Source organism: Tursiops truncatus, chromosome 14 (assembly GCF_011762595.2).
Source record: "Tursiops truncatus isolate mTurTru1 chromosome 14, mTurTru1.mat.Y, whole genome shotgun sequence".
Classification (NCBI taxonomy): domain Eukaryota; kingdom Metazoa; phylum Chordata; class Mammalia; order Artiodactyla; family Delphinidae; genus Tursiops; species Tursiops truncatus.
Genome location: NC_047047.1, coordinates 49,312,183 through 49,335,151, shown reverse-complemented (window position 1 = coordinate 49,335,151; position 22,969 = coordinate 49,312,183). Strand labels below are relative to the sequence as shown.

The window sequence follows — 22,969 nt, the reverse complement described above, 5'->3', positions numbered from 1 at the left end:
AACCAGAAGGGAAAAAACAACTATGAAGTGAAAACACAGAGGAGAGCAGGGGTCGGAAATGAGGTGTGAGCAGTAAAATGTTTCTGCTTCTCACCTGCACCCCACCCATCTCCTGGACCTTTCCCTTGGGTTATGAGAGAGACCCCTGTATACTTAGAGTAGCCCCACCCCCTTCCCTTTAAATAGCTCTAAAGGTATCTATTTCATGAAGGTACAAGTCCAAATAAATACCAAGGAACATAACATACCCTTTGGCATCCTTACCCCTAATCTAGGACTCAGTCACCTTATTGTTTAAACTAAATAGTAAAGGGTTTACCACATGTGGGCACTAAACCTAACAGAGAAAATACAGCCTTCAGTGGAGGCGAAGGAGCTGGTTCTAGTTTTGCTTCTGCCAGTGTCTTTCATGTGATTTTGGATAAGGTATATCAGGGCTCTGGGCTTATTCTGTCATTCATCTGTCTTGCTGTGACTGAGATAGGCAAAGCATTAAGGCATGGCCAAAGGAAAAAGTTACAAAATTTCAAGCCCAGAATTCCCATTTTTTGTAGAGCTCCTTAAAGTTGCAAGTCTTCAGATTTTGTCTCACTGAGTACTCGTTACAAAAATGTAAACTTTGGAGCTAACTGCTCAGGAAAAACTCATGCGGAGGGAAGTTCTTTTCTTTCTTTTATTCCTTCCCTACCTTCTTTTAATTTCATTGTAGAGTGACATATATTTTCCCACTGGATTAAAAAAATAAATAACAAAGACAATATGTCATAATAAAGGGCCTATAAGTTGCCTTCTTTAATCCTTTCCTTATATCCACCGATATAAGCACTCTTCGTTGTCCATTATCTCAATAATCAAGTGTGGTGACCAGCCATGGGGATGTGAAACCAGGCCAGAGAAAATCTTTACTTAGTTATCTTAATGACTGTATGGGGAGGTATTGGTGGGGCTAGCTGGTCTCCCAATGTCACTGTAATAGCTGCTGCACATAGCAGGCTATTATGAAGTAGAACGTATGATTTCAAAGGACAGAGCTTCGAAGCTTGAAACAAGTGCTTGACTTTCAGTTGTATGTAAAGATAGAGAACATATGACTCTACCGCACCAGGAAATGATGTTCACTCAGAGACTGACAATAACATCTAAGTAACGCAATGTCATAACTGGTCATTAGCTGTACAACCATAGGAAGTTCCACACGGTTCTCAGTCTATAGATTCCTAACTTTAATATATTCAGATTTATTAGTTGAGATCTGGAAACAATGCATCTGACAGAACAACCAGATTAAGCAGTGGAAACATAAATTTCTCAGTTCAGTAAAATAAACTTACACAGGCTCTATAGCCAAAGTTGCACATTCTTTCTTTGGAATGTTAGTTCTGAAATGGCATTTTATTTTTAAATAATTGAAAATTCCATTACCTTACAAACCACAGAAATACACTTACAATATTTAATTCTGCCGCTTGGTGGTGCCATGGATAACTAATAATAATAATTAAAAAAAATTCTGCAAGTTTGCTGGACAGCAGGACTTGGCTATTAGCAAATTGAAAAATATAATTAACATTTTTAAAAGTCTGTAATCCTTTTACACTTTATAATGGCTGAAAAGTGCATATGGGCTCAGGCTTTCACTATAAAATCCCAGGCTTACTCATAGTGAAACAAGAAACCAGGATAGTTTTTTTAATCATGGAAATTTTCAAGCATTCTAAAATGCCAAAATAACTAACATCCCTGTCCCTATTACCTGGATAATCAATGTTAACAACCTGTCACATTTACTTGAAAAAAATTAAATGAAAATGAAGTTTATGCTCCTTTGTTCCTTTTCATTTCCCTTTCTTTTTTCTCACTAGAGGCAATCACAACCCAGAATTTGATGTGTATCCTTCCAGTTCTTGTTTCTCTATTTTTAGTACCTGTTCATGTGTCCATGAGCAGTATAAATGTTGCTTCATATTTTTTAAATGTATCTTTTCATGCTGTAGTATATACTGCAATTTGCTTCTTACATTTAAGTGTTTTGTCATGTTGATATATACAGATATATGCAGATATATACAGATCTAGGTTATGAGTTTTAAACTGCTGTGTTGTAATTTATGGCAAACATATATTCTGAATTTATTTATTCATTCCTCTATGAACATTTCAATGTTGCAATAAATGCAATGCTTAGAATAGCTAACATATAATACGTCCTCAAAACATATTTAATGAATGAAGCGGCATAAAATGTTTCAGGCAGACTATTTTTTGCTTCAATCGTCCAGTTATTTGTCCTTAACGTCCACTCTCTCTGCCTGAGCGGCAGGGGTCATTCCCTGAAATTTCCTAAAGGTTTGTTTCCCAGTCCACTGAGAAAAGGCTCTGATGTAGTCCCCGTATGGTGGCAGGGGTGGGCGAATGGAGTGGGTAGAGAATGGACACAAAGACATTTCAGTGTCAAAATATAAGACAATGGAGGTTTGTCTGGTCTGGAGCAGGGGAGGGTGGCAGCAGCGAGCGTTATAAATTTGGGGGAGGTCTGAGAGTTTACAATGCAGGGCATGTCCGGGGCTACCATATCCGGAAAACGAGGTAGCGGAATATAGAGGTCTTTCTCTCAGTGCACCTTCTGAAAGACGTAACCATCAAACGCCAGACGGTTGCCATGGGAACCAGTGGGGGAGGGCGGTGTGTCCGGCCAGAATTCTTGATGCGTTTAGAATGTTTCTTCTTCCGGTCCTCGGTTCTTCACAACCACCGCCCCTCTCCACCGTCCGCCGCCCATTCTGTGGGCTCTCATTCTCTTCCCCTTTTCATTCTCTCCTTCCCTGTTCTAGGCCGCCATCTTGGACCATGCGTCAAGATGGCGCCCCCCAGTCCCAGAGGCAGAGCCCAGGAGCGCCGGGGAGCCTGCGCGCGCATGTGCTCGGGCGCGGAAGGGTGGGGGCCATGATGTCAAGACGTTGCCCCGCCCCCGGTGGTCGCTCCGCCCCCGGCCCCACTCCGCCTTCCTCTCACCGGGCGAACCCGGAAGTGGAGGAGGAGGTGCGGCGGTGGTGGCAGAGCGGGCAGGCTCTGGCGGAACCGTACCAGGCAGCGTGTCTGGGGTTGGGGGCGAGGGGGCGGGGCTGAGCGGCCTGGGCATCCTGGCCTGGACGGGGCGGGGGAGGCCATGGCCTCGGCAGAGTTGCAGGGGAAATACCAGAAGCTGGCTCAGGAGTATTCGAAGGTACCCGTCGTATGCGGGGAGTAGGGGGTCCCCGGCCCTGCGGCCTCGGGTTGCCTTGGCAGCGACTTGTCGGGACACAGGGGGACGGCGGAGGGGGGAACGTGAGCGCGCCCCTTCTCTCTCCTCCGCCTCTTCTGTCCACCGTTACCGTGCCTTCACCTGCAGCTCTCAGGAGATGGGGCCGGGCGGTGTCTGGGTCCGTGTGCGTTTCTGCGGGAAGGAGCAGGAGTTTGATTCTTCCTTCTCACTGAACTAGCGGGCTTGGACTGGGATGTCAGAAATCCTGGTTTCCGCCTCTGGTGCTGGTCGGGAGGGGACGGGGAAAGGTGAGGACCATCCCTCTACGGCTGCTTCCTCAATTTTCCCAGCCCAGCAATGGGAAGGATCAAGTTTTCTCCTTTCCCACAGGGATGATATGAGGATAAAGAGATTTATCTGCCCCCAGTCAAGTCAGGAGTGTAAATAGAGTCATGCGTGTAAACTGCTTCACCAGAGATGGGTGGTTATGAATGGGTTCAGTGCTTTGGCAAGATGTTGTCTGAAAATGAGTTTGAAAGCTTGAGTGCTAGGGCTGTGTCCTTTTATCTCTCTGTTTCTTGGATCACCTGGACTGGGGAAGAGCACCCAGCAGGTGCTCAATACATGTTGAATTAAGCAAAGTAGGGACCTGTCCCTTTGTTGTATTTATGGCATCAGTATTTTAAACGATGGAACCCTTTTCTCGGAGAAGGGTGGTGCTGCTTTAATGGGTAGGGTGGTTCTGCCTCAAGAATATTCTAATGAAGTACTGAAAGCAGAATCTTACAGTTTTGGAAATTGATTCATTAGTCATTAAACTTCATTTTCAATGATCTTGGTATTCATGGGAGCAACTGGAAGACTTAGTCCCTTTTTTACAGTTTGGAGAAACTGAGACACATTTTAAAATTTCATGTAACAAATATGCAGCAGGGCAAAATGAAATATTCTTTGAAAAATAAAACCTGTGCCTAAACATACACACGTAAGTCTTTTGACCGTCAAATGGGAGCCTTTTGGGATGCTACACTTATTCCATGGGTGCTACCATTGGCAAAACTTCTTGAGTTTCCATTTGAATTTGCCTTAAGGGCCTGTGGCATGATGTTAGTGATGGCAAGTTTTTATCCTTTGAAGGAATATTTTTTGTTTGAAAGGGCCAGAACTTATTTGGAACAAATCCATGTGATGAAGTGTGGTGGGTGGAGGATGACAGTACTCAAACTTGGCTCTACTATTTTTGGGTGAAAATGTTTCATGAGTATAAAGTAAGGGGACTGATTTTCTCTTCTGGAGAGTAAACAAGCTCACAAGGCAATTCCAAATGGCAGAAGAGTTTCCAGAAATATTTTGCACAGTGGTTGCATTGCTGAAATAATTGTATAGCCTCCCAGAAGTAATAAAAACTTTGAAAGATTTTATTATTTTGGATTTGTAAGCTCTTTTGTTCAGCAGACAATTAGTGCCACCTGTGAACAATCTGCCGGGCCCTGTTGAGTGAGGCAGAGTTCCACCTTAAGGAGAACCCTTCAATAGAATGTTCAGCTGTTGTACATAATTATGATACAGGATGACAAGTGTTAGCTCAGTGGGAGCACAGAAGAAATGGCGGGTAAGGGTAGAAGTTACTTAGATTGGGGAGTAGGGAATAGGGAGGAAGGGATGGATGGTAGTACTCCAGGCAAAGGAGACAGTCTCTGTTTGCTGACATGAAGGCATGTTCAGATACACGACAGAGAGTGGTGAAATATGGTTGGAGGGATAATTTGGACCCGATCATGAAGGGTCGTGGTTGTCAAAAAGTTTGAACTTTGAGTAATGGAGAGACGTTAAAGGTTTTCGAACAGGAGAGTGACATTGCTTTTGGAAAGAAAACTGGTAGCTGTGTGGAGGATGGACTGAAATGGGGAAAGATTGGTGAAAAGAAGACCAGACTATAGGCTCTTTGAAGAATTTGCGGAGTGTAACGTAGGATTAAATAAAGTTTTGTAGCTGTTGAGATGGAGAGGGGGGCTTAGATTTAGGAATTATGGTTAAAAAATATGGTTTAGTTTACCTCTTTTTTGTGTGCCTGCTTTACGCATAGCAGCAACCTTATGAAGGATATAAAGGTGTCGAGGTAGTCATCCTTGTGTCTCATTCATTCTGTGGGACGTGATGAGTGAGGAAAGACTGAGAGCTGACCCTGAAGGTGACCCATGGACTGCTCTGAGGGAACACCACTGCCACTGGCAGAGGAAGGTGGGCAGAAAGGTGAGCCAGTTTGGAGCGAAGTTTAGGTGCAATCATAGTATTTATGGTTGGAAGGTACATTGAAGCTATCTTATTCACATAGTAGCTTGAGATGATGTTGGGGTAATTGCTGAAAATTTCTAGTGGAGAGGGACTGGCTGAAAGTCAGGACAAAGGCCAAAGCTTTTGTAATAATTCCCATAAAGACAATAGTTCCTATAAAGACAATAGTTGAACTTTGAGAGTTAATCACTTTAGGTAGATTCTTTGGGGAACACCTGTGGGAAGGATGTGACAGTAGGAGGAAATGCTGAGGAGACTATAGGAGGTCTGCCAGACTTCAGGTTATCTCCCATATTGGGCCAGAACATTTTTCATCCTTTTAATTGCAGTGTGATGGAAATTTCAGAATGTGAGAACACGGATTGGTCAAAAGATTTCATGTGCTTTTTATTGCCTGTCAGTTCTAGTGCCAAGCAATTTCTAGATAAGATCTATGCTATCGATACCTTCAGCCCTGTGCCTATGGAAGGGGGTGTTCTACCTTTTTGATAGCCTCCCCGGTGCAGAAATTGTGGGCTGATGTTGAAATCCAGTTACATCTTTCTTTTTCCTTACTTAGGATACAAAGAAAAAAGATTTCCTTTTAGTATGTAGAAGGAGGCCTGCAAATCAAGAGAGCAGCAAGCATGATCCCTAAACCAAGGACATTTGCAGAATCTTCTCATTCTTATTTAATGCAGATCTTGGCCTGTGTTCCGGGAAGGGGCCCATTTCTTCCTTTGTAACTTCTATCATCATCTTTTTTCCCCCTGAGAAGGAAAAAAGCAGTATGAGGAGCTCCCATTAAAGAGACTGAGAGTTTCGTTAGATAAAAGATGAACCATGGAGGCCGAAGCAGGTGAGAATTTCTGAGGTGGACAGGTTGCTGAAACAGTGCTATGGAAAGGTCAGTAAAAGTGGAGATTAAGACCCTCTGGTTTGGGCAATTAGGCGATCACTGGAGGCTTTAAACATTTCTGGTTTAACAGAGTTTGGGGGAGGCGAATGGTATGTAGAAGCTGGTTTTCAGAGATTTATGAAGTTAATAGGTAATAGACAGAGGCTGCCCCTTTGAGACGTGAGGGAAAGTTAATCAAGCCCTCATTTTTCAAAGACTATTTCTTACTTGGTGTTTCTTCCACGGCCTGCTCTGCTTCTGATGCTCTGGTATATCTCATTCTGGAGATGAGGCTGAGAGCATGCAGTCCTGGCTCATTTGATTTCAGCCTGCTTTCTCTGAATGGGCTTCTGCACTCTTGCCTGGCACCATGTTAACGTGTAGGCAAGTTTGAAGTTCTGATCTTTCCAGTGTTTGTGTTACTTTGGGTTCTCAAAGTGTAGACCCTGGATCAACGTCATCAGTGGCTGGGAATGGGTTAGAAATACAAATTCTTAGGTCTACCCAGGACTTACTGAATCTGAAACTGGTGGTCAGACCCAGCAGTCTGTGTTGTAACAAACCTCTCCAGTCGTTTGGATGCATACCAGAATCATTGCTCAGGAAATGGTATCAGTATAGTAGCTTTTGCTCAGATGATCTTTTTAAAGCTCTTTTCAAGGCAATAAAAGCCAATGGGGGGACTTCCCTGATGGTCCAGTGAGTAAGACTCCCCGCTCCCAATGCAGGTGGCCCGGGTTCGATCCCTGGCCAGGGAACTAGATCCCACATGCTGCAACTAAAGATTCCGAGTGCCGCAAGGAAGATCCTGCACGCGGCAACGAAGATCCCATGTGCCACAACTAAGACCTGGCACAGCCAAGTAAATAAATAAATAGTAAAAAAAAAACAACCCTACAGTAATCAAAACAACGTGATACTGGCAAAAAAAAAAAAAAGCCAATGGGAAAGGTAAACATCCATTATTTCTCTAACAGTTGACTTTGCAATTGATGCTTCTTTAATTACAAAGGAGATTGCCTTTTGAAACTTTTTAGACTTATACTCTTAGAGATGCTCATTTTGGGAAAGGATCAGTCTCGATTTGGTGTGTTTGCGTTCCAGATAGCAGGGCTTGGCTGAACCTGATTGATCGCCCTCTCTTGTAAGAGAAAGACTCTGGGGCTGGATTGGATTAAAATGGAGTATCAGCTTTTTTCTTCCCTGATGTGTAGGGTTCACTACTAAAGGTGGATTGGAAAACGGTCTGTGTTCAGTGCTATCCAATGGAACTTTCAGGAGAATGAGAACATTCTGCATATTTGCTGTCCAGTAGGGTGACCACTAGCATGTGGGGCTATTGAGTACTTGAGATGTGGCTAGCTGAGCTGAGGAAATGAATTTTGGATTTTATTTACGTAATTTAAGTTTAAATAGGCACATGTGGATATGGCTACCCTGTTGAGATGTGCTAGCTTAGCCCCTAGATCATCACAAACGTAAGTGTCTATGTGACTCGCCTGAAGACCTGTTAAACTGCAGATCCTTTCTCAGTAGGTCTGGGGTGGGGCCTGAGATTCTGCTCCTAGGTGATGCTGCTGCAGCTGTCTGCAGACCATACTTTGAATAGCAAGGCTTTAGAAAGACAAGGGGTGTCCTACTCTCCGTCTTCAATTCAGCTGAATTTCCAACCAGTCCCTGGTGAGGCAGCTAGATTACAGGATTGGGAGTGGGGGTTTCATCCTAATGAATTTCCTCGCATAAGAGCAGGAGCTAGAGAAAGGGTCTCGTTTGAGGGCAGCTCTGAAAAAAGGTTTTCTTCCCAACTCAGTGACAAAATGACCCCAGCCATTAGTACATAGTATGTAGCCTTCAGTTACTTTATCCTTTTCCACAGTGAGGAGGAAGTTAGTAGGCAGAGAGAAAGACTAAGTGGTATTCCAGCACTGTAGAATACCTAAAATGTTAGAACTGGGAGTGTTTTTAAGGATCGTCCAGGCCAGAGATGCTGAAGCTGTGGTTTGCAGATGACTCAGGTGTGCTGAAATCAGGGTTTTGGTGAGGCTTAGGGATGGGCTTCAGGTTATCTGTTGCATACATTACTTTGTAATGGAGAAAAGCTATACATCTAAAGATTCGTTTTATAGGGTCATAAAACGTGTATAAATGTCAGAATGTCCACTGTATGGAAACAGTTATGTAAGAGTGATTCTAACACAGAAGATTCTAGCTATCTCTTATAGTTGTTTAATGTGTTGCATTTAAACACCTTTTATTTACAGCACTTAATTTGATTAATTAACTAAAAATTTATTGAGTGCCTTCTCTATCCATAGCATTGATCTTTCATTGTACGCAGGAGATACAAGGAAGTATACTGTAGTCTCTATTGTGAAGGACAGTTTAGTTGGCAGATGGGACTTGAGTATAGAAATCATACATAAATTAGTAAACATAAAATGTACTGCTTTAAAAAGTAAAATTAAAACTGAACAGTTTAAATAAGAGATGTCTTGTTACTAGCAAGTGCCCAGGGAACTGAGGGCAAGGTCACTGTGGACCATAGGGGCACTATAGAGAATGGTTAGGGAAAATTTATGGAAGAAGTAGGACCAGAGTAGGAAGTAGGCTCTAGAAGAACAGTTGGAGTTTGGTTGGTAAAAATGAGAAAAGGCTGTGTTTTCAGAGTAAAGGTAAAGCTAATCAAAAGATTACAACACAATGAAAAATGAGGTTTGTAAAGGACTAAGGGTTTCTGAGTTGGGATTCAGAGGACCATTTCTCTACTGAATGGAACAAAAGTACATGGCACAGCTACTAGAAATAGGCTATGTCACCTTCTGGAGAAGTTTTCTGTCCTAGTGGAGACTTCAGGCAATTGTTTCTCAGTTACATCCACATCCACTGGAGTCTCCACACTAGTCTCCTAGAGGCATTAGTGACCATTGGTAACTTTCTGAAACAAACACTGCATTTGCCTCCCACTGTGGTGAATGCTGGTGAGGAGAAAGATAAGATTCTAAAAGACCAGACTGGTCACAGCAGTATCCGCATTTGACAAGATGTTGGTCAGTAATGCAGAGATGTGGCAGTAGTGATGCTGAAATGCAGGAAGACGCCAAATGCCAAGTGCAGGTAACAAGGCAGTGGAGTAGGCCAAGCTTATCCTTTTCTACCTACCAAACAATAGAAAGGGATTTTCGATAAATACTTCTAAAAGCTGCCTTTTCTGTTGAATGTTTCCATTGAAACTGTGTTTGAATTGTTACCAGTTTAGCAAACAATATTTTCCAAAGGAAAATCGAAATCATTTTTCATTATAATCAGATTAAGTTCCAAACAGCAGTAATTTGAAAACTTTAATTTTGCTTTTATGACACAGTAGGCTGTTCAGTTTGCTTTATGTAGCTTATAAGTGTGCCTTAAAAATTAAAGGTGAGGTTTTTTTTATTTGTTTGAAAACTGATGTAGTTCTGGTCCTACAGAAAATTGTCAGTTCAGCAGATTTCAAGCTTCATCCCTAGTCCTTGAGGCAGTCATTAGGACCTTCTAAATACCACACAAAGAAGATCAGAGAGCAAAGTTAGAACAGGGGTATGAAATGAAGCCTAAAGACTGAAGTAGTATCGCTGTCCTTTGGCTATATGGATTTGAAAGTATTTCTTGAATTCTCTTACCTAGGTAGCACATTATCCAAGAATATGTTGATATTGCTTAAAAGGTAAAATACTACACAATGGAAGTCAACATTAAAGTGGGATTTATTTCTCTCTTCTGAACTTCTAGAGCAGCGTGTAAAGAGCCTAATAGCAAATATTTTAGGCTTGGGGCCATATGGTTTCTGTTGCATCTACTCATCTCTAATGTCATTGTCACACAAAAACAATCATAGATAATTCATAAATATTCAAATATTCCTACTCTTCTGGCATAGAAAAAAGTCATTTCTGTTCTCAGGAGACAGATGTGAGCTGTGCAGAACTAGAAGTAGATTTTTTTTTAAGCTCATAGATAAGATTCTCCCATTCATTTAGTTTCTCAGAGAAGAACCTGGTCTATCATGGTCTCTGTACTGAGTCCTCAGAAAATTAGTCTGTAACCCTTTTGCTTCAGCTACACTGGGCTGGTATATTTATACTCACATGCTCTGTGTTGTGCTTGCTGATAACTACAGAAGGTTTATCTTTCAAAACCCTGCTGGTGGTGGTGATACAGATGTATACCTAAGTAGAAATTCATCAAGCTGTATAATTTCTGTTTTGTATATTTTATTTAAAATAAAGTTAGACCTCAATTAAAAAAAAAAAAAACTGTGAAAGAAGCCCAAGTCCTACCCCTTCAAAGGCTTCTGTCACCTCTCCAGCCCACTACTTTTCTCATTTATATGTAGCTTTATAAAATAGTAGCCAATATTGTCTAATGACATTATGCCTGGAGTCAAAACTGCTGCTGTCTGAATCTCAGCATTGCCACTGAACTTCTCTGTACCTTGGTTTCATCTGTAAAATGGCGATAATTATAGCACCTATTTCATAGGGTTGTGAGGATTAATGAGGTAGTGTATGTAAAGTATTTAGGACAGTGCCTGGTATGTAACGGAGCATTCAAATGCTAGCTGCTATTATTATCAATTTCTAAATTGAGCTTGCTTCTTAGTTCCTTTTGTACACTGCTTCCACTGATGCCTGATTAAAAGTCCTCCATTCCTGAGGCTATTGCAGGCGATGATATTTGCATGACTAATATTAGGCACAGTGTACTGCTGGGTATGTTGACGCCCTATATTTTGATTTTCTGTTGAATTCTTATTCCATAATCAGTCCAGTTGTATGTATTTTACAGATGAATGGTGTGTCAGAGTTTCAAGGAAAATGACATACTCAGTACCCTATTATCTATTGTATTGGTTTTTATTTAGGGAGGTGATTGGTTTCCTAGAAAGAACCATGTACGGGAAGTCGAGAGACCTGGATTTTAGTCTCAGTTTTGCATTGATTAGTTTTATGTCATTGGGCAGCTCAGCCTCTGTGTCCTTATTTGTAAAATGACAGACTGATGATCTCTACTATTCTCTTCCGGGCTAATATTCTTGTTCTCATATATATGTGAGCAGATAGTTACTCAGCGTACTGATTCCTGTAAAGTTATGGTAAGTGATTTCCTTGCTATAAGTGATTGCTTTATATTAAAAATTAATTATTACCTCCTCTGTTTTCAGCTTCGGGCTCAGAATCAGGTCTTGAAAAAAGGTGTCGTGGATGAACAAGCAAATTCTGCTGCTTTAAAGGTAGGCTACAGGGTATTTTTTGTTGTGAGGGTTAGGTTAGTGTTTGGTGAAGCTCACAGCAGGGAATTCAGCTCAGTTTTCTGGGTTAAATTCCCAACTCTGACAGTGACTCACTAGGAATAGGGGAGGGTAATAGAGTTTTTTTGTGTTTAACTTTCCTACTTGCTTAGGTATGAATGTGATGTGCTTTGACTTCCTTAGCTAGAAATTACAAAAATGTATTATTGGACTGTGTGTAATGCATTTCTCTCATACCTTGCTTCTCTCATAGCTAAATTCATCAGGATTAATGGGGCTTCTTATCTGGCTTCATCTGATAGCACTCTGTGGGTCTGTGTCATATTCATGTTTATATCCCAAGCATTCAGCCGATGGTTGTCCCCTACTAAATGGATTTGAAAGTGTGAATCATTTAGTCCATCAATCTTGCTTTGAGGTCAAGCTGTTTAATAGTAATAACCTGTGTTAATGAGGACTGTTTGAGTGATACATCTTACCATCAGCACCTTTAACTGAGAGGAGAAATATGGTGGGAGTTGCAGGAATATGTTTCTACCTCATTTTAGTAGGCATATAATAAGTACTGCTTAGTGATATTTTTAATTGGAAAAATTAATTTGAGGATATGGAGTCCTTCTTGACCAAGCTTCAGTTAATACTGCCTACTTCATTCTTTCGCTCTCTCCCTTGCTTCCTCTTTAGAGAAAAGGGCTTAAGATTCCCTTTACTCTTCTCTCTTTCTGGAGTAGGCCCCAACCAGTGACATATCCTGAGAATTTCCACTCAGGTCTCCAAGACCCAGAGATACGTCCTTTCACGTGGCTGGTGTTGGATCCTCCACTAGAGAAATCTGTGTCTTGAGGGCGCTCCCTCCTCAGGTGCTGTTCCACAGACTCAGGGCTGAGATAGTTCAGAGCAACTTACCTATACTCCCAAAGCTCTCTGCGCCCAAGCTGAGACGATTAAAAATAAGCTTTAAAGTCAGGATATGTTAGCCAAGTTATTATTTTGCCTAAATCATTGAAGAAATAATTATTATCTCTCCTCATGATGTTTAAAACCTATTACTGGGGAAGGTATTTCCTAGCTCGTCTTAGTAGCCCACTCTGGTGTTTGATACCCTCTTGTTGCTGGTTATGTTCAATTAACCCTGTGATAGTGGCCGTGGTGGCAATAGCAGGCTCTATTTATTGAGCACCCACTGTGTGTCAGGCATTACGCTAACACATTACATCCATTATCTCAGTTTTCACAACAGCTCTGTGAGGGCAGACGCCACTATTATCGTCCTCATTGCAGAAACTAGGGTTTACAGAGAGATTGGGATGGATGTCTTCTGAAATTACTGATTGGTTAATGGAATTGGAACATTAGTCAACTAGTGATTAACTAATTATAAGGATGTAAAGAAATTACTTTATGTTTTACTATTCATCACAGTGGTCATTAAAATTATAGTGAGAATGACAGTTTGCCAGTTTGCTCAATGGGAATGTTAGGATGTCTCTGTTAGAGTAGGCATTTGATTATATTGGGTTTGTCTCTTCAATGAGTTGTTAGATACAGTAAGCATTCATTGATTAGAATTTCTATAATTTGAAATATATAGTAATTTGGACATGGGCTGAGCCTAAGTTTACCATTGAACTTCAAGTAAAAATTAAGGACTTACTAAACAAACAACAGAAAAGGAAAATGTTTTTCTCTTTAATGAACACATATTCTATCCCTCTAGCTGTGCCCTCCACATGCAAATAATGTCAATAGATTGCAGATACCAGCCTCTGGTTTTTAGGTTGCTGTTTCAATATCCTTAAATCCCCTATTCATTAAAACTTGACCTCTTAGCTTTATAGTGGTTTTTCAATGAAAGTAATAAAAGCACAGATCTTTCAATATATGGTAGCATATGGCCATCTGTGTTTGATTACCAGTGAACACAAAGTTGTCAGAACGTTGTAAGGAAAATATAGTTAGAATAATTTTTTTTTTTTTTGCCACGCCACGTGGCATATGGGATCTTAATTCCCCAACCAGGGATCGAACCCATGCCCCCTGCATTGGAAGCACAGAGTCTTAACCACTGGACCGCCAGGGAAGCCCCAGAATAATATTTTTTTAAAAAAATAGAGCGAGGGGCTTCCCTGGTGGTGCAGCGGTTGAGAGTCCACCTGCCGATGCAGGGGACACGGGTTCGTGCCCCGGTCCGGGAAGATCCCACGTGCCGCGGAGCGGCTGGGCCCGTGAGCCATGGCCGCTGAGCCTGCGCGTCCGGAGCCTGTGCTCCACAATGGGAGAGGCCACAGCAGTGAGAGGCCCGCATACCTCAAAAAAAAAAAAAAAAAAAAAAAAAATAGAGTGAAACTAAATATTTCTCTTGTTTCCCATTTTCTTACCCTTACCATGGTATAAACAGTACAGAATGGTCAGTAGAAGATGTGTTGTTTAGATTTTGTTGCTATTTTCATTTTAAGACATCTGAAACTATTCTTGTGGTAGGATAATATTGATTTTTATCTTTGACAAATCAGAATAATTTAAAGTGTATTAAAAAGACTTCATTTCGACTGACTTAAATTCAAGGAGGATTTATAGGAAATAGTGAATACAAATATATTTCTTCCATTCTTGCTTACTAAAGGGCATCATCAGGAGTCTGAGGTTCTCTTTAAACTTTCAAGTTTATAAAATTGTAGCCTCAGACTTTGCGTCTCCTCACTGCCAGACACAAGTATAAGAACATTACATAACAACACATAGTTGTGGATATTTTACTCTAAGTCGATGACTGTTACTTCAGTATATATACTCCTTTAGTTTTATTTTTAAGTACGCTTGGTTTGGCCAGAAAATGATTTTGCTACAAAACAGACCTAAAAACATAGGAACTGTAATGATAAACATACAACTTGAATTCCTTAAAGCAAGAGGTTTTGATTATATTTTGGTGAAAGAAAAAATATTTTTTTTCCATTATTTTTAAATGTTAAGGCTAAATTACAAGGAATGGTCTCTTTTCACTTTGATGTAGGAACAACTGAAAATGAAGGATCAATCACTGAGAAAACTACAGCAGGAAATGGATAGTTTGACATTCCGAAATCTGCAGCTTGCCAAGAGAGTAGAGCTACTTCAAGATGAGCTGGCTCTAAGTGAACCCCGAGGCAAGAAAAACAAGGTAGGTCAAGTAAAAGCAAGTTAGTGTGACCTTGTCATTAGGTACAGACATCTCCAGGCCATCCTGGTTTTAACAGAAGACTTCACCTCCAAATACTCTAAAGTTCCATTATTACACCTGGATATTGGGTTAAGAAAGCAGACATTTATTATTAATATATACCAGTATTAGAGGCATTTTCACATGGAAGTGAGTTTTCAAGAATTTATTAGGAGCCAACATGCACATAGTTGATTTAGTGACTGAGAAAAGTGAAGGGAGTATCTCATATTGGTCAAAATTATGGATATTTTTTAGTTATACTGAGTTGCCATTAACCCAAGGTAGGGCAGATAGAATGAGAAACATTGTCAAAGTGTAGCTGCTGTCTGAAAGTAGCAGTTGAAGTGCTCATACATTAGGCTTGTAAGTTTGTTGCAGATGTATTTTCTTCGGGTGTTTATTCTTAGGAGTTCAATTTGGTATTATTGTCCTGAGATGTAAATATGATTTTTTCCCTTCTGGTTTTGTCGTGAGGTGAGATTCTGATTACTCTAAGATGGATGATCCAGTACTTTTGATCATTCTGTGATTTAGAAGTTGCTTCTTTTTTAAGGGCAGGAGCTAGTGATTGAGTCTTTAAAAGTCTTGCATGTTTGTAGAACAGCACCCCACAACTGTGTGGATTGAGGCAATAATAATAGAATGGTTGGAGGGAAGAAGGCCCGCAGTAACTCTGAAGCAGCATGGTGTGGAGGGAAGAGTGCTGGCTTTGGAGTTGAGCCCAGGCTTGAATTCTTTGTCTGCCATTTATAGTTCTATGACTTTAGGCAATTTTTTTAGCCTTGCAGCCTCAGTTGTGGGGAAGATACTCTCAGGTTTGTTGTCAGGATTAAATGGGATCATGTAAAAGTACCCAGGACTGTATTTGCCATATGATGGGCAGTTGACATAATTATGTGTTAGTACATTTCCATATGCATTTCCCCTACATGGAAGAATTCTCTAGAGTGGTAATTTTCAAATAAATGGGGAAGAGAGAGGGCAAAACAGCTATGTATTAGAATCACTTGGGAAACTGTCAAAAGACACATGCTCTGGAAATTCTGAAAGACCCCTTGGGGAGGGAATAGCCATCTGTATTTCAGACATGCTCCCCAGGTTAGTGAGATTCTCTCCCAGGGCTGTTTTAGCAGAGATTTGGGTATAATTACTTCTGAATTAATTTTAATAAGAGCTTTCCACATTTGGAAGCACTAAGGACCCAGAATATGTCATTCAACAGTGTTCCTTGTGTGCACATACCTCTTGTGTTCGCATTTAATGTTTATTTGTTTGTCTGTTTGTTACATAGCTGCTCCATTTTCAAAGGGCTTTCTAATCACTGGTTCACATTGGATCAGTAAATGACTTCATTTTAAGTGAGGAGTGAAGCACAAGAAAGGCAGAGGAGGGTGGTGACTGATGTCTGAACAGTTCATTGTTAGGCTGCCCCTTGAATAGTCTCACTTCTGTGTGTATTCCATGAAAACAGATGTTCATTATTGGCTCTTAAATAGTGCTGTTCTATGTAGAAAAAGTTAATATTGGTAAAAGGCAAAAGGCAAGTATTTTTCATAATCTTTGAGCTTTTTCCTTCTGTTTATTTATAATAGCTTTATCTTATGTTTTTTAAATTAGAAATTTATGTGAACTTCTGTATAAATGTGTTTTTGTGAATGCTGTTAATTTCTTAAAGGAGTTTTAACAACTCAGACTCATGGAATTGGTAAAACTGTCATTTCCCAAACCAAAAGATCAATTGAAATGATATTTATTAGCATATTTGTATTGCTAGCTTTCTGGGTCTGCTCTGTCTTCCAAAAGAACTACTCCTGAATTCATCTGCAAAGAATAGTGAGCCTTATCTGTTATTTTCTCTCTCTTTTTTTAAGCTTTCCTGCTCATTGCAATATTTGCAGTTCCAACTTGTGTCACATAGGAAAAGTTAAATGATGGACTGTATACCTTTTGCAGGATTGTTTGAGAATGGTGAACACGTAGAAGAGACAAGCTACTAAGGTGATAGAGAATCTGTGTACCTTAGGATGTTTCTCTAAAGGATGAAAGTTATGTGGACATAACTTATTCTTTCCATCAGAAAAGTGGAGAATCTTCTTCTCAGTTGAGTCAAGAGCAGAAGAGTGTCTTTGATGAAGACCTGCAAAAGAAGATAGAAGAGAATGAACGGTTGCACATACAAGTGAGAAAATCTTTCTGTTTTTCCATATGAATTTAAAAATGGGTTGTATGATCTGCAATGTGGAAAAACCAGTGCAAGATAGAGTGCTTTGTGTATGGGTGGGTGTTTTAATGTTTCCTGTGGTCCTTAGGTACATACGTCACTGTCGTTCATTCATTTCTTAGATCTCATTCATGTTTTAATACGGATGTGTGCTTTGAATATACACTTGTTCAGAGTACAGCAGAATAACTTCATAAGTTAACAATAAAGAAGTATACTGGGCACTCTTCATTTTATATAGGAGGTGGTTGGATGGATCATTTAGATGGGGGCTTATCAATAAGTAGTGTTTGCTTTTTAATTTATGATAGCTTAGTTGGTTTTTATCTGTTTCCCTGTTAGTCTGTAAGGTCTCATTAGTGTATAGACCATGTTGGTTTTGTCTGCCCAGCCTCAGGACAGGGCCTCACTCATGGCAGGCCCTCAAATATTTGTGGAATGTTGAGTAATCAGTGTCTGCTCCAAACCATTCAGCATATTTTAAGAGTCATAGGGTAGTGTATTCAACTATGTCTCCTGATTTTTTGTGTGAAATGGTGAGCATAGTCAAACAGTGGAAAATAAATATGCATTCTCAGTCTTTGAAAATGTTTACAAAATGAACTTTTGACTTCATGAATTTTCTGTTAAGTATTCATAATTCTTAATTACTACTGGCTTCTCATTAAGGAAAGGAGCCTTACCTGCTTCAGGAGTAACACCTGTTTGATTTTTGATTATTTAATTGCAGAAGTCAGCCTAACAGAAAAGTTATACCCTGGTCAGTTGAGTTTTCTGTGTGCCAGAAATGGTTTAAAATAGAAATCCATGAGCCTGGGAGGAAGGAGGTACAGGCTTTGGAGTCAGTGTGTGACTGTGAGACATTTGACAAGTTAGGTCATCCCTTGAAGCTTCTGTTTCCCCATCTGTAAAGGAGGGATTACAAGTACACCACCTCTGACCTGCCCTGAGGTTCCACCGAGCTCATGCCTGCGTGGTTTTGCACAGTGAGCATATGGAACCTTATGGAAGTTGCTCAATGATTAGTCGCTGCAGTTGTTTTCTCTTCATTTGTATATATTGGGATGTTGTGAGAAGACACCATGATCTTTTCTTTTCAGTTTTTTGAAGCCGATGAGCAGCACAAGCACGTGGAAGCAGAGCTAAGGAGTCGGCTGGCCACTCTGGAGATGGAAGCGGCCCAGCACCAAGCTGTGGTCGATGGCCTGACCCGGAAGTACATGGAAACCATCGAGAAGCTGCAGAACGACAAGGCTAAACTAGAGGTAAGACCCGCCGTTGGTGAGAGCATGTGAAAAAATAGTCCAGGCTTTTGGAAATCATCCACCTGCTTTATAGAACAAAAGTTAGCCGTTCAAGGCAGGACTGCTGCCTGCAGCATCTCCGCAGCGAGCTCACATCTGTGGCCTGAGCCCTCTGCTCTTCTTTTTATTTTTTTGACAGACCAATATGCATATAATTTTGGTTAGTTATATTTGTCACACCACATTTCTAGCAAATTGAACACAATTTCAAGTAAATAGCTATATAAAATTTATAGGGGAAAACCAGAAAATAAAAAAAAGGGTAGAAAAATTTTTTCTCTACCTGCAGGATTTCAAAATGGAAAGCCAAACAATATAGTTTGGCATAGTTTATTTTTTAAAATTTTTTATTTTTTTAAATTTTATTGGAGTGTAGTTGATTTACAGTGTTGTGTTAGTTTCAGGTATACAGAAAACTGATTCAGTTACACATACACATATATTCATTCTTTTTCAGATTTTTTTCCCATATAGGTTTATTACAGAATATTGAGTAGAGTTCCCTGTGCTTTTTTTTCCTTCTAAAATTCAGGTAAAATCTCAGACTCTAGAAAAGGAGGCCAAGGAATGTCGACTTCGGACAGAAGAATGGTATGTGGAAACGTGAATTCCAAGGGGCCCTGAAGTGAGAATCAGAAGACCCGAGTTTTGGTGTAGTAGCTCCTCTGTCTTCATTTTCTCACGTTTGCAATGAGACAGGAGTAGATCGTCTCCACGGTCCTTTTCAGTTTTGTTATCTGTGGGACCTTATGAATTCTTTGTAGAGTGACCTGTGTGTTAGTCCTCAACCTGCAGATGTTTTGGACTGTGGCAGATGGCATTCTGGGGCTCCAGTACTGAGGACTGGGTCCTTTCTGTTTTAGACTACTCTAAAGAGAAGGCCTTCTCATTAGTCAGGAAAACTGACTAATGATCATGGTGTCAACCTTTTAATTTTAAATAATTTTAAATAAAATGAGGTTATGCAATCTATTGATAATTTGGAGATATTTACATTTTAAAATATTATCTCTAGGTAGTAAGAGCATGCACCAACATTTACTTGATAAATGACATATTTTAGGTTTTAATAAAATGAATCAAGTGCATTTTTTCAGTTTAGTTGCATTGAACATGCATGGTGTATCTATGGTCTTAATTGAATCAAAACCCAAAATGATCAGATTTTCAGCTCAAGGGAAAAAAAAACGCTTTAATACTTTAAAAACGTTTACCATAATACTTGGACAAATATTTATGTGTTGTAAAGAGAAAATTTATGAGTTTGAAATGGCTCTAAGATTATTTTGAGCTTGGGGAGATAAACTTAAAATTGTATAAGATATTGGGACTGTGATAAATTCTTTGAAACTTCCAGTCATTCAACAGGAGTCTCAGGAGCTTTAGAGTCAAGGCTTAGTATTTTTCTTATCTTCATTTTTTTTTTTTTAACAACTCTCTACTACCAAGGGTATCCCAGATGTCAGGTACCATCCTCTGACAGCCTGGTACCAGCTGTTGAGGTAACAAGCAAATCATGACCTACTGTCTATTGATAATGTGGTTTTGTATTTTTTCTTTCAGTCAGTTACAGTTAAAGAATCTTCATGAAGATTTGTCAAGTAGATTAGAGGAATCCTTATCAATCATCAATGAAAAAGTACCTTTTAATGATACAAGTAGGTATTATGTACAGTTTTCCATTATTTGCAACTCTGAACCTCTTTATGATAGCCAACTAATTAAAATAATTTGTAATCTATTTGGCAGAAAATCTCTTTGGCCTAACAGAGGGTTGCTTTCTTTTTGTCCTTTTGATCAGCTTTGGCCTTCATGTTTCATAGGGAGATTTTAATTTGTCACATAACTATTCTGAAGCTAGGCTTCTTGGAAAAAGCCCAAAGCCACATTTTTTAATTGCATGTATTTAACATATCCCAAGGTGAAAACCAACCTTCACATAAAGTACCTGAATATTTGTACAAGAAAATTTGATCATGGTGGGCGGCAAGGTGGGAGAGGAGTAGCGGGGTGGGTGGGAGGTGAATCTTCTTAGCCTGGTATCTCCTGCCCTTTGGACAATCCCCAGAGATAGTTAGGGAGTTGACTTGGGTAAGCCCTGCTTCCTGCTCATCCTGGGAATGGTCTGGTAATTTACACAGCCAAGAGCAACAAAAAGAAGTTAAAAAAAGAAAAATCAACTTACATATATAACAGATGCCAAATTTGTAACCTTTAGACAGGTATTAAATCTAAACCTTGAAGACAAAGAAAACAATTGTTTTGATCTGGAAACTTAAATTTAAATTAGTACACATTTCCTTTTTTACAATTATATCATCGAAATTAATTTTTGACTTCTTCTCAATTTTTCTTAGGGAAGACCTAAAAAAAGAGGGAAGAAAAGACACCAAAGAAAAATAGTAGTTTGCTCTAACACTGAAGTCAGCATATGTCATTATTATATCAAAAACCTAAATTCATCTGAAAACAACACCTGTTACTGCTTTCTACATTAATGGAAATAGCACCAGCATACTTTGATCCACTAGGCTTAAAACCTTGGCATTTCATTTTCCCCTTATTCCTTAGTCATCAGGTTCTAATCATTTCCTTCTGAGTCTCTTTGGGTTTATCCTTTCTTTTCCAGTACTAGTTGTCACCCTATTTTAGGTTCTTACCATGTCACAAGTAGGTTACTATTTTTAGTTCCGAAATATTTAGAGATTATTTACTGAAAGTCTAAATGGGTGGGGAGCACAGGATATGCAAAAACGTATAAGACAAAAATCTCTACCTACCCTCAAGGAATTTATAGTCCAGTAGGGAAGAAATAAGGTAGAGAAATATCTAAAATATAAGCTAAGCTATTCCATGAAGAACCTCTTGGGGTTTCAGAGTAAGGATGATTACTACCGGTGGGGTGGTTTGGGGAAGCCTTTTGGAAGAAGTGTGCTTTGGGCTGGGCCAGGATGCAAAAGTAGGTTTTATTGGTAAGAGAGGTGAGGGAGAACGAGCCAGGGAATTGCATGGAGTGTGGTTATGTAGGATAAAGGTGCTGTCAGGGCCTGACAGCAGTAATTAGTTAAGTATGACTGGAGGCCAGAGTGGGTGGGATGTGGATGCCAATGATGGGTAAGTTCTGAAAGGGAGGGTGGGGCTGGACCCTCAAGTTCTGGGCAAAGGGCTTGGGGGAACTTAATTTGCAAGTCAGTAGGTTGTTGCAGAAGCTTTTGGAAATGTCTTGGTGAAATTTGTGCACTCACAAAGTTCATCTGGCAACAGAGTGCAGACTACCCTGGAATGGGAGAAGGGGGCTGATGCTGTTGTGATGATAGTCCTGGTGTGCTGTGATGGGGGCTGGAGGCTGAGTTGTCAGGGAGATGCAGGGAGGCAAGGGAGCAACAGGAGGCAGTGTGGTGGAATGATGTGGTGCAGCTGACAGAAATCAAAGAGGCAGACGGGGAGCAGGTTTCTGGGAAAGATGTTGACGGTAACTTTGTTGTGGCTTAATATTCTAACAGATTGGTGTGCATCTCTTTCCCTACTGATGTGTACATTTGTGAATAAAAGCCTAGATCTGGGGAGAGAAACTGATGTACCAACTGATTGACCCAACTGGGATGGATGAGCCCCCGTGTTGGGAGTGGTGGGAATGAGGGGCGCATAGTACAAAGAGGCCTGTGCAGAGTGCACTGCAGTGATCAGGAAGGGAAGGGGCTGAGCGGGAGAGAAGCTGGGAAATGGGGTGAGCATTTATTATTTCTCAGTTAAGCTCTTTTTTCGTAAATGTAAAATGACTTAATGAACAGCCGTTTTTGTTTTGTAGAATATAGTCAGTACAATGCTCTGAACGTTCCAGTCCACAATAGGAGGCATCAGGTAAAGATGAAGTTTTTATTTTCAGTGATGTGTGTGTCAAACTTTTCAGAAACACCAATTAGTTGTTTGGGCCTCTGTTTAGTGCACCAAACCATTGCGTTTCACTTTTACTTTCTTTCCTCATACATTCTTAAAAATTGTGAAACTCGCTGTTTTTTGAATTTGTAAATAATATAGATTTTTGCCATCTCTTGTCCGATAACATTAGAACTGAATTGTGGGATGCACTGATTTTTGAGTCATACCTTTTTTTTAGGTTTTGCACTTAAACAGTCTAGGTTAAGTGGAGAGGTATATTTACCAAAGCTGGCGGCTTTCTATTGTAATTTACTTAGACGGTAGTATTAAAATCTAAGTGGGAGCAAATGAATTTAAATTAAGGAATAATTATACTAGAATTCAAATGTTTCTCCAAAAGCAGACTTATTAAAGTTGTTTGGGAGTAATAACTTGATAGTTGACTTTAACTGTATCCTTTTCGTTTTAAAGCTGAAGATGCGGGATATCGCTGGGCAGGCCCTGGCTTTCGTTCAAGATCTCATCAAGGGTCTTCTGAACTTTCACACCTATACAGAACAGAGGATTCAGATTTTTCCTGTTGATTCTGCCATTGACACTATATCTCCATTGAATCAGAAGGTACATTTAACTCAGGATACCTTTTGTTTGCCCTGAACAAACGTG

General features: G+C 40.1%; 1 protein-coding gene across 4 annotated transcripts in view; it reads left to right on the top strand.

The window, feature by feature from the left end:
• Nucleotides 1-3,096: 3,096 nt before the first annotated feature.
• Nucleotides 3,097-22,969, top strand: part of PPP1R21 (protein phosphatase 1 regulatory subunit 21) — a 59,879-nt gene continuing 40,006 nt past the window's right edge. Inside the window, exons 1-10 of one of the 4 annotated variants that reach the window (XM_073791371.1) lie at nt 3,123-3,223; nt 7,142-7,364; nt 11,611-11,679; nt 14,711-14,857; nt 16,977-17,078; nt 18,221-18,385; nt 18,957-19,015; nt 19,988-20,082; nt 22,233-22,285; nt 22,775-22,924. In XM_073791371.1, coding sequence (XP_073647472.1) covers nt 7,356-7,364; nt 11,611-11,679; nt 14,711-14,857; nt 16,977-17,078; nt 18,221-18,385; nt 18,957-19,015; nt 19,988-20,082; nt 22,233-22,285; nt 22,775-22,924 — 849 coding nt within the window. In that variant the 5' untranslated portion in view covers nt 3,123-3,223; nt 7,142-7,355. Of the gene's footprint in view, nt 3,224-6,232; nt 6,423-7,141; nt 7,365-9,831; nt 11,542-11,610; nt 11,680-14,710; nt 14,858-16,976; nt 17,079-18,220; nt 18,386-18,956; nt 19,016-19,987; nt 20,083-22,232; nt 22,286-22,774; nt 22,925-22,969 lie in introns of those variants that run through there. The other 3 variants (XM_019943015.3, XM_019943014.3, XM_019943016.3) reach the window with 3 other exon arrangements.